A 16,922-nucleotide genomic window follows, 5' to 3' on the forward strand; every position below is an offset into this window, starting at 1 on the left:
GTCAGTCAGAGAGAGAGAGAGAGAGAAAGAGAGTGGACAGTGAGCGCGAGAGATGCTTTACAGAGGAGCTGTGGATCGAGAAAGAATGTAACAGGCAGATAGAAGGAGGAGCGCAGAAGAGAGACGGAGGAAAGCTGCTCTCTTTCTTTCTCCTTCTACATGCTACTATACCTGCTTTCTCACTCTCCTCCCACCTTGCCTCAGACCTTCAATTGTGGGCTGTTCTCTCCCTCCCCTCCTCCCTCTCTGCCTCCTCCTATCGTACACGCTAGTGCGTGCTTTGGGCTGGGAGTGTGGCGCACCTCTCTCTCTCTAATCTCGGGTGGTTTTGTCTCTCGTTGCTCTGCTGCTGCTCTCACAGGGGACTCGTCGCCGGGAAACAGGAATACAAACATGGGAGTGACAGGCAGATTGACTGCGGACATGCTGGGAATGGTAGTGGGATTGAGTGGGAACGCCACTGGATTTCCCCAACAATTCCCTCTCCCTCCCACCGACATGCAGGATTAACCAGGAACACCAGTTGGATTCCCCCAATTCCCATCGGAGGTAGAGAGTATGATTTTTATCCGTGTGTGTGTGTGTGTGTGTGTGTGTGAGGAGAGTGGGAATATGGGGCACAAATGAACACGGTGTCTTGTGTGTCTGAGACAGTGCTACAGATGATTGACTCGCCCTTGTCGTTACAGCAGACACCTGCTGGAGCACCTCTGCCTGTATGACTACAACTGGGGAGAAGAGACGTAAAGAGAGATGAGAGAAGAGGCTTATGAGGCTATCCAAGCCTAGGCCAAAATGTGACATTTATTTGAGGATTTTGAAAACGGTCAAAACTAGAGATTATAAAATAGTATTAGTATATGGCCCCCCCAACTAGAGTGGATTTGAGAATGGGCCCTGTTTGGCTCCTCCTGTTGCTGCTCACACCCCTCCTTTCAGCACAGGTTAGCATAGTTTCTGAATTGGGGACAACAGCCGAGTCAGAGGACCCAACGGCGTCTGTTGTGAGCACTTCAGGGGAGCCGGGCACCCCCTACAGCCCTGATCCCTCAGGGTCAGTCACGATCCCCTCGGAAGCCCCAAAGGAGGACTGGACGCCGGCAGAGGTCTTTCTCTACAGCGGGGACTACTCCGTCTTGGGGATAGTGGAGTGCGACCGGGCGTACAGTCTCACGGGCCAGAACGGCCCCCTGCCGCGAGGGTTCTATGGCCCCCTCCGACCGTCCATGGACGCCCTGGCCAACACGGCCAACTTCCTCAACATGATCTTCCAGGCCAGCGACCTGCGGGAGAGCAGTGTGCGGGAGGACATGGAGTGGTACCACGCCATGGTACGCGCCCTTCTGGAGGCCGATCCCCTCATCCGGCAGGCCCTCCTCACCTTTGACGCCGACCCAACCTCCACCACCCCCCAGCTTGTGCTCCGCGCCTCCCGGAACCCTGCCCCCCCCAGGTACCAGAACATCCTCCTCCAGGACCTCTCTAGCCAATGGGAAAGTCTGCACCTCCCAGCCCCCGCACCCGACGACACCTGGTTCAGCAGTTTCAAGTTTCCCGCCACCTCCAACCAGCCCACCTCGACACTATCTAAAAGAGTCCTCCTCAATGACCTCAGCACCCTGGACACGCCCAAATGGGGGCGGGGTGATAGCTACGTGACCAATCGCAGCGGGGTGCGCTGGGCCAATGGGCCATTCCTAAAGTGTGAGGACGGCCGCTTCCTGCCGGGCTGGCTGCTCACCCTATCCACTTCCTTCTACGGCCTGAAGCCCGACCTCAGCCCTGAGTTTAGGTCAGTCAGGGCCCTGGCTGCGTCTAAAATGGCACTCTATTGCTTATAAAGGTTTTGACAAAGTGTCACCCTATTCCCTACATAGTGCACTACTTTTGACCAGGGTGAGTTGGGCGAGGGCCCTGGTCATAAGTAGCACACGACATAGGGAATAGGGTGCCATTTGGACAAACCCATGTCTCTCTCTCTGTCTCATACTGATGACATAATTGATGTAGATAGGTTAAGTACCATCATCAAGGCATATGATGGCCGCAACCTACTACTCCTGCCCCCAGTAGGCTATAATTCACGTTTAGTGCCTGGCTCTCAAAATATCTGGCCCCAGTAGTAGCAGTAGCAGGTGTAGTAGCAGCAGTAGCAGCAGCAGTAGCAGGTGTAGCAGCAGTAGCAGTAGTAGTAGCAGTAGCAGCAGCAGTAGCAGTAGTAGTAGTAGTAGCAGTAGTAGCAGCAGTAGCAGCAGTAGTAGCAGCAGCAGCAGCAGTAGTAGTAGCAGCAGCAGCAGTAGTAGCAGTAGTAGCAGCAGTAGCAGCAGCAGTAGTAGTAGCAGTAGTAGCAGCAGTAGTAGTAGCAGCAGCAGCAGCAGTAGCAGTAGCAGTAGTAGCAGCAGTAGCAGTAGTAGTAGTAGCAGCAGCAGCAGTAGTAGTAGCAGCAGCAGTAATAGTAGCAGCAGCAGCAGCAGTAGTAGCAGCAGCAGTAGCAGAAGCAGTAGTAGTAGCAGTAGCAGGAGCAGCAGCAGTAGTAGTAGTAGTGTAGTAGAAACCAGAGAGCCACACTGGATATACTTTGATAAGCATTTGAAATAGCAGATATGATTGAATTACCCATTGCTGGAAACCATCTGACATTTCAAAGTAAGTCACTTTTAAAGGCCAAAGAAGTTTATCGAGAGAAAATGTCAAGCTTCAGGCGATATTGTTGAATATGGATGATTCAATTACAATAATAATATATTTGTTCTCATAAAAGGTCCTGTTGTTTATGTTTCTATTTGCTATTTGTTTGTGTCCAGTTAGTTTCCAGGATATTCTCTTTTACTGAAATGGATGTTTCTCTTTGTGTGTGTGTGTGTGTGTGTGCGTGCGCACTTGTGCCAGGGGTGTAATCCGTGTGGATGTAAACGTACAGGGCCTTGATGTGAACCAGTGTGACACGGGGGACGCTTGGTTTGCCAACACACACCAGTGCAACCGCACCACCATGGAGGTAAAGATCTTCTCAAAACATTAAGACCTGGAAAAATAGTAATTGAACTCCAAATTGTTGTTGAAGAGTTACAGAACCCCTTATCTCTGACCAAGGCCTAGATTCAATTAGATCAAGCGTTAAGCGTCAAATCGGTCAGCAGCTGCTCTTGATCATTGTCACGAATCCACACCCATCCCACTCGCATTACACTGGGTGTTGACCAGAGGCAATGCCTCCTCTTGACAATCCTTTGCTCCAACGCTTCACTTTGTTTGAAATTTGTATAAAGAAGAGCATTTTTCTACTGCTCTGCTAGCAGGGTTCTCGCGGCTCACCTTCTCACAATCCCCCGCACATTTCTCTGCATGCATGGGAACACAACTTCTTCTGCTGTGAAACCCCCAACGAGAAAGTGTAGGCTACATATACACAATGACGCTCAAATTGAAAATCATTCAACGAAATAATGAGGATTTCTATCACCCTAACCGAGGTGTAGATCTCACATTCCAGTTTTGGAACTTGTAAACAAGGCTGCATTGGAATGATCTTAATGCAACTCCATGCACTCAATGGCAACGTCTGCTTTAGATATAATGCCAGGAGCCACTTGTGGATTTGACCGCTCTAATGCACTTCCACTTCCAACCATGCCAAAACAACAGCTACTATGTCAGCTATGTCTGCTAAAGCGGATCTGATTGAATAGAGCCCTACATCTCCTAGGACCAAACCTTGAGTGAGCTACTCTGTCACAAGAGACTGCAAAATCTCTAACTGACTAAACTCAACTCCACGATTTAGATTGGAGTTGAGGGTACTGGAGCTCCGACGCCACATAAAATGTTTATTTTATTCAAAACGACTGATTAAATCACCCAAAGAATAGCCCGCAATTAATGTTCTGTGTAATTGCGGGCTATTCTTTGGGTGATTTAATCAGTCGTTTTTGACACGACTACAATACTCCAAGCCCTAACCTATACACTTTTGTAAGTCACCATATAGGCACCATTTAAGTAGTAGTAGTGGGTATTGTTAGATCATATGATGCATATAAATACACTCATCAACCCTAACCGCTTTAAATAGGTTTACTCTCTCTCCATCTCCTCCTTTACCTTCACCCCCAATTTATTCCCCTTCTCTTGTTTGATCATCATCTGTCCTTTCCGACACAATCCTCTCCCTCTCATCCCGCCCTTCTGTGAAAAGAGAGCTGTGCTGGGTGGCGGAGGGATGAGCTGCAGGATTAAGATGATAATCCAGCCATGAATGACATCCTTCCCCCAATCCCCATGCACCCATCACTCATCTGACAGACAGAAACAACACAAGAGCACAACTATATCCCAATCTCATCAGCATCATCCCCTCTCTAGTCTCATCCTGTCCCCTCATGGAACATCCAGAGACAGGTCAGAGGTGGAACAAGAGAGAGATTGATTTCCAGGTAGAATGGGATGTTTTATTCGAGATTATTTAATTTCCTACAAAAATAGTTAATTGATTAATGTCTAATTGTGGGCTAAGGCCTCTTTAAAAAGGGAAGAGATGGCTTGTATACTGAAATCAATTTTTTAAAAATGCAATAATGTATTGAAACTATATCTACACTTAAATCAAGTGATTTGATACCTTTATCCGATTTTTTCAAAAGGCAACAGATGTGTCTTTCACTTTCACTTGTGTGTGTGTGTATGTGTGTGTTACATACAAATGACTCACCAACTCAATTTTAAATCCATGTAACAGTCAACTAAACAAAATAAAAAAACACCTCTCTCAATCAAAATGACATAATGCAATAAAAAGAAATCACACAATGAACCACATTAGATAGACACTAAGTAAGTGAGTCTAGCCATAGAGCAAATACGCCTCTGGAGTGAGCTTGATATGTACATCATGAGGCTTAAAAGTGCAGGTCCATGCTAGGTTTACCAACCGGCTGACTTTTAATGATTTACCATGTACGCCATCTCCATCTGAGAGAATTAAATTGCCTTCATTCAATTTAATCCACCGCACATACAAATGTTTAACCCTTTAAGTAGGAACGAGAATACCCCGCCCACCTGAGGATCTGTATTTTTCAGGCATCTATTTCCTGTGTTTGAGGGATGCAAAATCCACGTCAATTAAATTTCGCTAGATTGATAGCTTTCATTTTGATCCTCCGACTCTTTCATACTCTTGCTTGTGCCTGTCGTTTTTTCCGTTAACGTTACGAACGTGGAAATGTTTGTTATGACCTGTCAAACACAGCGCGGTAATGGCTACAATGGGCTACATTGTCTTTCTGTTGAATCTATACGAAAGCTAAAGCGTCGTCAGGGATTTAACACACCGTCTCGACGCTTCTAACACAAAAATTAGAAGAAAGATAACACACCGTCTCGACGCTTCCATCACAAAAATTAGAAGATGACCTTATTTCGAGGGTGTTCATTTTTGTGGAATTTTAAAAAGTAATAATTTAATAGACGTAGGGAACTGGTCTGTCTGCCCAATATAAAGGGTCAAAACTGACAGAGGAATAAAAATAGCATAAATAGGAAAGTATACCAGTTTCATTTGAGGACCAGGATGTTGACAACTGTGCCATAAAGATTGCAAAATAGTTGGGAATAGATTTTTGATGTGCCGATTCCATGGTACAGGGTGTATGAGTTGATATATAAAACAACGCAAGATTCAAGACTTTGTGCTTTTCAGATAAAATTATTATACAGAATTCTTGCCACCAACAAAACGTTGAATATTTGGGGCATAAAATCATCGAAGCTCTGCAGATTTTGTTGTGAGGATACAGAATCAATAGACCATTTATTTTGGTATTGCCCTCAGGTAGCCTGTTTCTGGTCTCAGGTTCAGGAATGGCTGAAAATGCATAGCATTGATCTAAAATTGACCCTATAAATAGTACTGTTAGGAGATCTGGAGTGACCGTGTCAGTCAATTACTAATATACTAATACTCTTAGTAAAAGTATTTATCTTCATCTCACAATCTGTGGATTCTATTCGATTATATAGATTGAAATTGTACGTTAAACATCACAGCATAGTTGAAAGATATATGTTGTGTAGAAATCCGAAGAGGGTGGCCAGCAGAGATAGATGGGATGGGCTGAGGGTTGTTAGGTGGAATTGGAGACAACTGGGAGTGGAGTTGTTGTGTGGGAGATAGAATGATGGTCAAAGATGAAAGTTAAAAATAATGTTTTAACATAATGAAAAGTATGCTTGAAAGACACTGAGGGGCAGTGTTTTTACAACTAATGCTGGTTTGCCTGAGGCTGATGCCGTGCAGGTGTTTGTACACATGCATATACACACACTCATTCAAATAAATGCATACAAGAACACACACATACATGTAATAGTGCCAGACATGCACACAAACATATACAGTTGGCATTGCAGTTATGATCTTTGATGTCCTTTGTCAATTTTTTTTTTTTTTTGTGTATATTTGTATTTATTTTTTGCATTGTTGTTTGCTGTTTTCTTGTCTTTTTCTTTTTTCTCTTCAGTTCATTCTCTTGGTTGTTGATGCATTGGGGGATTCTTGGGGGCGGGGAATGGAATGAATTCTATTTTTATTCTTTGGGGGGGGGGGGGGGGACTGTGGGAAGGGTTTAGAATGGTTGAGGGACAGCTATTCGGGAACTTTGGGGGGATCTTGGAGGGTTCGGGTTCACGTTTTTTGGCCTGGTGGGAGATCTGTCAACGTGCCCTTGAGCAGGGCATTGACCCTGGATGCTTCTGTGTGTCACTCTGAATGGGAGTCTGTTGGATGACTGGTGTGATGTAGTTGTTGAGCGGCTTCACTGAAAATATATTTTATGTTTCGGATATTCAATAGAAATATATTTTTTTAAATAAACAAAAAATAAAAATATGTATACAAAAACACTATTTTTGTAAATATATTTTAATACTGTTGAAATGTTTACAAATTAGATGCACTGAAGTGAAACCAACTTCAGAAAATGAAGACTCGAATTATAGTGATATGTCTGATCTCGCAAACAATGTAAATTATGTTTAGATACTGTAGGTGTAATCTAGAGACAAGCGTGTTGATTTTTAATGTGAGGGTATCCTGCTATTGACACACTTGTTGAATTATGCAAGAGAATGTGACAACAACAGTAAAAAATGAGGCGGTCTAGACAGTGCAGGTAGGGTTGACCGAGCAAGTGTCTGGTGGTTGCGGCCCTGTTCCTCATCTTTGTGTTAATTTACGCATATATGCAAATACGTCTGGTGTATTTATGCAAATGAGGTACATATCATTTAAAAAATACCTGATACAATAAGTAAATGTAATATCTGCATTCCCACCAAAATCCCTGAACTCCATTCATTAATTGTCCGTGCCAGTAATTTTTATTTATTTATATGCTATAACTCAATATCTTTTGGATTATAAAAATTCAAAAAGTTTGGAGTATCTTTATCCATTGTCCAACTGCTGCATTTATTAGAATAGTTTAAAAAACCTTTTAACAATTTTGATGACCGTTGCTATTTTAAGCATGCCATTAGGTCTGTCACTACCTGATGTGGGAGTGCACGTGTACTTGAGAGTGGGTGTGTGTGTGTTACGTGCATGCGTGTTTGTGTGTGTATGTGCATATGGGATTTCACTGGCATAAAAGGGATAATGCTCTTGGTAGCAAAGCATTACATATCCATTTAGGTTTTAACTTAGATTAACACGGAGGCGAGAGGCGAGCGTCCAAATGGCTGTTTCCTTGACTGAATGCTGCTGTGCTGGGAACCATCATGGTGGAGAAACTAACACAAGGCTGGCTGAGAGAACATGTGGAACACACTCCATCTCCATTAACTCAAGAACGGCCAAGCATGTCAGTCCAATCAGGCATAGGCAATACAGTCACCTAACTAATAATTCATACCAACAAAGCCCTTTTTACCATAACAAGAGAACATTGTGTTTTTGGCCATTTTTACCCAGAAATGCTGGTATTACAGCAGCAGCAGAGATGATGCCTTGGTTGCATTGGTTTTTCTGACATCCACAGCTGTTTACAGCTGGAAACTTTGCAATGGATGCAGATATGCCAACGAAAAAGTATTGCTTGCATTTATTTAAATAGTTTTTTTATTCCCTAGACCCTATTCATCCTTGGTAATCATGTGCGTAGACTCCGTCTAGCCAATCAGGTTTCAGCCAATTAGAGACATTGATTGATCAAAACTCAAACTACTAGCCTCAGGGGATATTTACACCCCTGTCCTTGTACTGTGATGTGAATTCTAACCCCCACTGCTTTTACTACCCTCCAGTGTGAGCCAATCACAGGCCAGGGGTTCAGATTGGGCCAGTACTGCTGTCGCTGCAGAGAGGGATACTACAGCCCCCCAATGGACGGTAAAGAAGATACACGTTTCATCCCAAATGGCACCCTATTCCCTTTATAGGGCACTACTTTTGACCAGGGCCCACAGGCTAGTGCACCATGTAGGGAATAGGGTGCCATTTGGGATGCATACACAATCAAGAACATTTCTATTCAATATTTGTCTAAGAACTTTACTTCATATGGTCAAGGTGATGTAATCTTTTGACTTGTATGCCAAAAACAGCTCTAAGACAATACTTAAAGATTTATTGTCGTCACTGTCCAGCTGTCTTTGTTTCTATCCCCATGCATGTCTAATACAGAAGGTGGTGCTCTGAACGGCAGCGGTGGGGAGGGGGGTGGCGTGTGTTACCCGGCCCTGCCCATCTGTCTCCCCTGTTGGCCGGGCTGCAAGCGTTGCGAGGACGGCACCCCCTGTTGGGTAGAGGAGGACTGGTTCCTCAGAGCCGGGGTGCTGGCCGTCCAGGGCTTCTTCATGCTGCTGGTGTTCATCAGCATGCTGGTGGCCTACCAGTTCAGACGCAGCAGGGTGAGTGAGTTCTAGTGAGTGAGAGGGTCATATTCATTAGGGTACACTGTAGCAAAATGTATAGCAATGGAAAATTAGTGTTTCTTGTTGGACAAGTTAAGGTAGTCCCTCCCTGTTGCAGTATGTTTTCTTCCATGTGGTGCCTAATGAATACACCTCTGGAGTAGCTCCTCTAACAGTTAAGGTTAATGGTAGAGTCATATGATTCAGATCTGTGGTTAAGGGCAACTTCTACAACAAGCCAACTGTGCGGTTTCATTATGAAGTTCTCACTAATCTTCAAGTTTCAAAGTTTATTCGCAGTGCTACTTTAGTCTATACTTACAAGGAAATTGATATCAAGCGCTGTTAAAAGTAACAATTAAGTTCTTCCCTCATTCTTTTGAAACACTGTCAGTGCTAGAATATTGCTTCCTTGTATATAGCATATGCTGAAACTCTGCTCTACGGCTCTATCAGAGGTAATCTAGTCATCTTGATGTCTTCTGTCATTACCCATCATAGTCATTGTCACTCTAGATAAGAAATATGGAAAGACCTAACTCTGGGCTCTGTGCTTGAATTTAAAAAGCATCTCAAAGTAGGAGTGCTGATCTAGGATCAGGTCCTCCCTGTCCACATAATATTATTCACTATGACCTATGAGACCAAACTGATCCTATATCTGCACTACTCTAAGACCTCCTGAATATGAGCCCTGAGTGTCAACATGAATTGAATATCTTAAGCCATGATATCTTAAGCCATGAATTAATACATTTATCCGATTTATCCTTGAACTTTGCGACCTTTTGCCACATTTCAGGCTTCAAACATAAAGATATAAAACTATATTTTTTTGAGAAGAATCAACAACAAGTGGGACACAATCATGAAGTGGAATGACATTTATTGGATATTTCAAACTTTTTTAACAAATCAAAAACTGAAAAATTGGGCGTGCAAAATTATTCAGCCCCCTTAAGTTAATACTTTGTAGCGCCACCTTTTGCTGCGATTACAGCTGTAAGTCGCTTGGGGTATGTCTCTATGTATATCAGTGGGGTATGGGGTATTGGGGTATGTCTGGGGTATATCAGTTTTGCACATCGAGAGACTGAAATGTTTTCCCATTCCTCCTTGCAAAACAGCTCGAGCTCAGTGAGGTTGGATGGAGAGCATTTGTGAACAGCAGTTTTCAGTTCTTTCCACAGATTCTCGATTGGATTCAGATCTGGACTTTGACTTGGCCATTCTAACACCTGGATATGTTTATTTTTGAACCATTCCATTGTAGATTTTGCTTTATGTTTTGGATCATTGTCTTGTTGGAAGACAAATCTCTGTCCCAGTCTCAGGTCTTTTGCAGACTCCATCAGGTTTTCTTCCAGAATGGTCCTGTATTTGGCTCCATCCATCTTCCCATCAATTTTAACCATCTTCCCTGTCCCTGCTGAAGAAAAGCAGGCCCAAACCATGATGCTGCCACCACCATGTTTGACAGTGGGGATGGTGTGTTCAGCTGTGTTGCTTTTACGCCAAACATAACGTTTTGCATTGTTGCCAAAAAGTTCAATTTTGGTTTCATCTGACCAGAGCACCTTCTTCCACATGTTTGGTGTGTCTCCCAGGTGGCTTGTGGCAAACTTTAAACAACACTTTTTATGGATATCTTTAAGAAATGGCTTTCTTCTTGCCACTCTTCCATAAAGGCCAGATTTGTGCAATATACGACTGATTGTTGTCCTATGGACAGAGTCTCCCACCTCAGCTGTAGATCTCTGCAGTTCATCCAGAGTGATCATGGGCCTCTTGGCTGCATCTCTGATCAGTCTTCTCCTTGTATGAGCTGAAAGTTTAGAGGGACGGCCAGGTCTTGGTAGATTTGCAGTGGTCTGATACTCCTTCCATTTCAATATTATCGCTTGCACAGTGCTCCTTGGGATGTTTAAAGCTTGGGAAATATTTTTGTATCCAAATCCAGCTTTAAACTTCTTCACAACAGTATTTCGGACCTGCCTGGTGTGTTCCTTGTTCTTCATGATGCTCTCTGCGCTTTTGACGGACCTCTGAGACTATCACAGTGCAGGTGCATTCATACGGAGACTTGATTATACACAGGTGGATTGTATTTATCATCATTAGTCATTTAGGTCAACATTGGATCATTCAGAGATCCTCACTGAACTTCTGGAGAGAGTTTGCTGCACTGAAAGTAAAGGGGCTGAATAATTTTGCACGCCCAATTTTTCAGTTTTTGATTTGTTAAAAAAGTTTGAAATATCCAATAAATGTCGTTCCACTTCATGATTGTGTCCCACTTGTTGTTGATTCTTCACAAAAAAATACAGTTTTATATCTTTATGTTTGAAGCCTGAAATGTGGCAAAAGGTCGCAAAGTTCAAGGGGGCCGAATACTTTCGCAAGGCACTGTATGCATACAGTATGGCCAACATACAGGTAACTGACAAAATAAAGAAAACTCCAACATAAGTTGTCTTTAATAGGGCGTTGGGCCACCACGAGCCGCCAGAACAGCTTCCATCCACCTTGGTATAGAGTCTACAAGTGTCTGGAATCCTTTTGGAGGGATGCGACACCATTCTTCCATGAGAAATTCCATAATTTGGTGTTTTGTTGATGGAAAACGCTGTCTCAGGTGCCACTCCATAATCTCCCATAAGTGTCCAATTGGGTGGAGATCTGGTGACTGAGACACACACACTTTAAACCCCCTATACTCCTTTGAGACCCCTCTTTCAAAGTCACTGAGATCTCTTCTAGCCATGGTAGCCAAATGAATGGCCAACTGGGCATGTTTATACAAGAATGATGGGAATTGCCTTTTTAATTGCTTAATTAACTCAGAAACCACACCTGTGTGGAAGAACCTGCTTTCAAATACTTTGTACCTCTCATTTGCTCAAGTGTTTCCTTTATTTTGGCAGTTACCTGTATATCTTCATGTGTCATCGCATCGCATTAGTATAATTGTACCTCCCCCTGGCCATTCTTCCTCTACAAGATAGTGCTCCATGGATCTAGTCTCTGCATACATCAACATATCTAGAGTTAAATGGTTAAACACGGAGCAGCGATGGTCCACAGAGACATCAGAAATCAAAGCACTGTAAGATAAGCACATCATACTGAACCAATCATGTTTCCTCAATTCCTCTCTCTCCCCCTCCCCTCACTTTCCATCTCCCCTTCCACCTCTCTCTCCCTCATCACCCGCGTCCTTCTCTCCATCGACCTCTACCTTCCGTCTTCTCTGCCCTCCCTCACCCCTTCCCTCCCCCTCACCTTCCCACTCTCCCGCATCCATCCCTCCTCTCTTCCCTCCCTCCATCTCACCTCTCCCCCTTCTCTCTGTCTATCTCACCTATAGAGGATCCGGGCATCAGGTCTCCTGCTGTTAGAGACCATCCTGTTTGGCTCTCTGCTCCTGTACTTCCCGGTGAGTGAGAGAGTATATGAGCGAGTGAGGGGAGGGAGGGGAAGGTTGCATCCCAAATGGCACCCGTATAGACCCTAGTCAAAAGTAGTGCACTATATAGGGAATAGGGTGCCATCTGGGACGCAACCGCTGTATTCGTTGCCTTACTCAATGGCCGGCGATAGATTATCGATCGCTTGTGTGATTCATTATCTCAATGAAGTAGTCGTTGCAAGACTCACTCATACATGTATCTAGCCTGAATCACTGATCAAAGTATCCCGTTCAAGCCAATGGTAAGTGATGGGGGCATGCCCTTGTAAGTCATTGATCATATTACTGTGCTCGCTAGAAAACAAGGTTGAGTTACATATGTGCGATATACACATGTTAATGTGTTCCCTTCCTCCGTTCGAAACGGAGGAGCTTTGCTGTGTTCCCACTTCACTACGGTATCACAGATGCACGAAAGAAACACCTATGGGCGATTCGGACGCTAAAAGGCAGATACAAAGGTGAAATTCCTTTCAGTCTGCTGTAGCTGTGGCGCATTGGCCCAGACCAAAGGGCAACTGAGGGACAGACTCTCTCATCTCTGTAGGGCATCACCTGGGGTGGTCACACACCGCCCCCTTTAGCCCTCCAGCCATTTGATCTACTGTTGCCGCGGTCACCGACCTAGAGCACACATACAATTCCACTCATGTCCACACACAGTCATGTACACTGCTCATTTCTGTATACGTGCTGTACTGTTGAATACAGTTGTGATTACTAAGTGCATCGTGTGTCTCCCCTCTTGAGGTAGGTAGAAATGTTCAATTTGAACACATTATAATCAATTATGCTTCTGTATGATTTTTTATCCACAAAGCCTGTTGCCTATTGTAACTACAAAGACAAGGTAAACTAAGCTCATAGGGAGTGATTTCACGTGATAGAACATCTGCAAATGCCTCTCTCTATCTCTCCCCCTCAGGTTTTCATCCTGTACTTCAAGCCCAGCACCTTCCGATGCATCCTGCTTCGCTGGGTGCGACTTCTGGGCTTTGCCATCGTCTATGGAACGGTAACACTGAAGATATATAGGTCTGTACTACTGCACTCTCTCACTACTACATTTCACGTATCGTCAGTATCACCTCGTGTGTCCCCTCGTTATAGTCAGGTCTAACAATATGTTGTGAGATCTTTCACTGAACTCAGATCAGTTTGTATGCTGTAATGTAATTCAAAATGTGTCAAAAAGTGTCTGTATATGTATCTCTCTGTGGAATGAGTAACATCAAGTCAACTTCCCGCACATACAGGGTTCTCAAGGTGTTCCTGTCGCGCACAGCCCAGAGAGTGCCCTACATGTCCAGCATACACCTGCTGAGGTTGCTGGGAGTCATGGTTGTGACCGTCAGCTGGTTCCTGTGTGCGTGGACCGCGGGCGTTCTACAGAACCGTGACCGTAACGTTCCGTTACTGATCATATCGACCACGTCGGATGGTCAGGGCTTCAGCCTCTGTGACCTGGACCGCTGGGACTACATGATGGCCGTGGGTGAGTGGATAACACTAATTGAAAAAGAGGGCTGTTTGTGTTTTCCAGGTGATACAGAGAAAAAAAATCTATATTGAAAAGAGAAACTCCAGCACACGTGCATTCTTGTGTAGACCTCTTGACCAAAACCAAAAATCCAGTGAATGCTACTGTTATCGATTTGGCTTTTTCTGACTGGTTTCAAATAAAAGAACACTGAGCTACAAATCACATTCCTGATTGAGGTCAGGGGTAAAAATCTATTTACAAACGTGATTTTGAGCTCAAAAACCCAGACAAAAACAACATTACTTCCTGAGGCTATTTGTGTATGAGAAGAAAATAAACGTTATGTCTGTCTCTTTTTTGTCTCAGCCGAGCTGATGTTTCTGTGCTGGGGCAGTTTACTGTGCAGTGCTGTGAAGCCAGTGCCCTCAGCCTTCCACGAGCCTCGCTACATAGGTATCGCCATACACAACGAGCTGCTGCTATCCTCCATGTTCCACCTGCTACGGTAACCAGCGTACATGATACTCGGCTCTAAACAGAGGCAGTAAACCGGGATAACGAATATTATTTATAGTATATAAGCCTACACTAGATGACTGACAGGGGGCACTTTTTTGAAGCCACCGCACCTCCATCTCGGCACTCCCCAACCATTGTGATAAATATTATTATTCATGTCTACATGTTTTTTTTATACAATATGTTTATTTTATTACAGACACAATGCATACTTTAAATTATATTATGTGAGCTAAATGTTAAATGTTTTTTATTTTTAAAACATGTTCCTTAAAGTATCATTTTTTGAAAGTTACTGTGCCCACTCCAACAAAAAATACCTAAATTCATGTAATTTTGTCTTTGAAACATTTCATTCCTATGGAGGACTGCTTCTTCTGGGGAGTGCCAATATGGCCAACCGGTGGCTTCAAAGCCTCTGATTGGCCAGTACATAGCATCAGCAATCCAGGATTTATATACATCATTGAATAAAACATGTTTATTCACCAGGAGAAATGCATATTGTATAGAGACATAGAACATGTCTTTCTGTTCTATATTTTCCTTAGGTTTGTCATGCCCTCTCTGCATCCTGACTGGATGCTGTTGCTGTTCTTCACCCATACGCATGTCACTATCACTGTGACACTGGCCCTGCTCTTCATACCCAAGGTACGCTACCACTCAAAAGTTTGGGGAAGTCTTAGAAATGTCCTTGTTTTTGAAAGAAAATCACTTTTTCCCCCATTAAAATAACATAAAATTGATCAGAAATACAGTGTAGACATTAATGTTGTAAATTACTATTGTAGCTGGAAACGGCTGATTTTTTATGGAATATCTACATAGGCCCATTATCAGCAACCATCACTTCTGTGTTCCAATGGCACGTTGTGTTAGCTATTCCAAATTTGTAATTTTAAAAGGCTAATTGATCATTAGAAAACCCTTTTGCAATTATGTTAGCACAGCTGAAAACTGTTGTCCTGATTTAAAGAAGCAATAAAACTGGCCTTTCAACTAGTTGAGTATCTGGAGCATCAGCATTTGTGGTTTCAATTACAGGCTCAAAATGGCCAGAAACAAAGAATGTTCTACTGGAACTCGTTAGTATATTCTTGTTCTGAGAAATGAAGGCTATTCCATGTGAGAAATTAACAAGAAAAGGAAGATCTCATACAACGCTGTGTATTACTCCCTTCACAGAACAGCGTAAACTGCTCTAACCAGAATAGAAAGAGGAGTGGGAGGCCCCGGTGCACAACTGAGCAAGAGGACAAGTACATGAGTTTGAGAAACAGATACCTCATAAGTCCTCAACTGGCAGCTTCATTAAATAGTACCCGCAAAACACCCGTCTCAACGTCAACAGTGAAGAAGCGACTCCAGGATGTTCCTCTGTCCAGTGTCTGTGTTCTTTTGCCAATCTTAATCTTTTATTTTTATTGGCCAGTCTGAGATATGGCTTTTTCTTTGCAACTCTGCCTAGATGGCCAACATCCTGGAGTCGCCTCTTCACTGTTGACGTTGAAACTGGTGTTTTGCGGGTACTATTTAATGAAGCTGCCAGTTGAGGACTTGTGAGGCGTCTGTTTCTCAAACTAGACACTCTAATGTACTTGTCCTCTTGCTCAGTTGTGCACCAGGGCCTCCCACTCCTCTTTCTATTCTGTTTGAGCCAGTTTGCGCTGTAGTGTGAAGGGAGTAGTACACAGCGTTGTACGAGATCTTCAGTTTCTTGGCAATTTCTCGCATGGAATAGCCTTCATTTCTCAGAACAAGAATAGACTGGCGAGTTTCAAGTCTTTGTTTCTGGCCATTTTGAGCCTGTAATCGAACCCAAAAATGCTGATGCTCCAGATCCTCAACTAGTCTAAAGGCCAGTTTTATTGCTTCTTTAATCAGAACAACAGTTTTCAGCATAATTGCAAAAGGGTTTTTGAATGATCAATTAGCCTTTTAAAATGATAAACTTGGAATAGCTAACACAACGTGCCATTAGAACACAGCAGTGATAGTTGCTGATAATGGGCCTCTGTACGCCTATGTAGATATTCCATAAAATAAATCTGCTGTTTCCAGCTACAATAGTCATTTACAACATTAACAATCTATACACTGTATTTCTGATCAATTAGACGTTATTTTAATGGACAAAAAAATGTGCTTTTCTTTCAAAAACAAGGATATTTCTAAGTGACCCCAAACTTTTGAAAGGTAGTGTCCATGGCAATTTTCTTCCACAAGCAATATAAGTATACATCTTAATCTGACACATAATAACTACTGTGTGTGTGTTCTGTAGTTCCTCCATGTTTCGAGGGCGGGGAGAGAGGAGATTGCAGAGGAGGTTTATGAGGATGAGGTGGAATTGCGGCGATCCGGCTCGTACCTCAACAGCAGTTTTACCTCAGCAGTTTGGAGTGACCACAGCTTGGACCCCGATGACATTCGGGTAAACTCCTTTTCTGCCCTGGACACTTACTAAGTGACCATTTCTATTCAGGCACTGTCTAGGCCAAGAGGGGGAGAAATTATGAATCAAATTTAAACCTTAGT

General features: G+C 43.4%; 1 protein-coding gene across 2 annotated transcripts in view; it reads left to right on the forward strand.

Annotated features, from left to right (window-relative positions):
• The window catches only part of LOC110495124 (putative G protein-coupled receptor 179), a 23,438-nt gene continuing 6,516 nt past the window's right edge, over nt 1–16,922 (forward strand). The window contains exons 1-11 of one of the 2 annotated variants that reach the window (XM_021570464.3): nt 1–549; nt 690–1,792; nt 2,890–2,998; nt 8,302–8,386; nt 8,681–8,907; nt 12,278–12,346; nt 13,305–13,414; nt 13,636–13,874; nt 14,229–14,367; nt 14,933–15,035; nt 16,669–16,818. In XM_021570464.3, coding sequence (XP_021426139.3) covers nt 861–1,792; nt 2,890–2,998; nt 8,302–8,386; nt 8,681–8,907; nt 12,278–12,346; nt 13,305–13,414; nt 13,636–13,874; nt 14,229–14,367; nt 14,933–15,035; nt 16,669–16,818 — 2,163 coding nt within the window. In that variant the 5' untranslated portion in view covers nt 1–549; nt 690–860. Of the gene's footprint in view, nt 1,793–2,889; nt 2,999–8,301; nt 8,387–8,680; nt 8,908–12,277; nt 12,347–13,304; nt 13,415–13,635; nt 13,875–14,228; nt 14,368–14,932; nt 15,036–16,668; nt 16,819–16,922 lie in introns of both variants that reach the window. The other variant, XM_090204722.1, reaches the window with a different exon arrangement.

The sequence above is a fragment of the Oncorhynchus mykiss genome, chromosome 17 (assembly GCF_057628025.1).
Source record: "Oncorhynchus mykiss isolate SJ-2025 chromosome 17, ASM5762802v1, whole genome shotgun sequence".
In the NCBI taxonomy this organism is placed as follows: domain Eukaryota; kingdom Metazoa; phylum Chordata; class Actinopteri; order Salmoniformes; family Salmonidae; genus Oncorhynchus; species Oncorhynchus mykiss.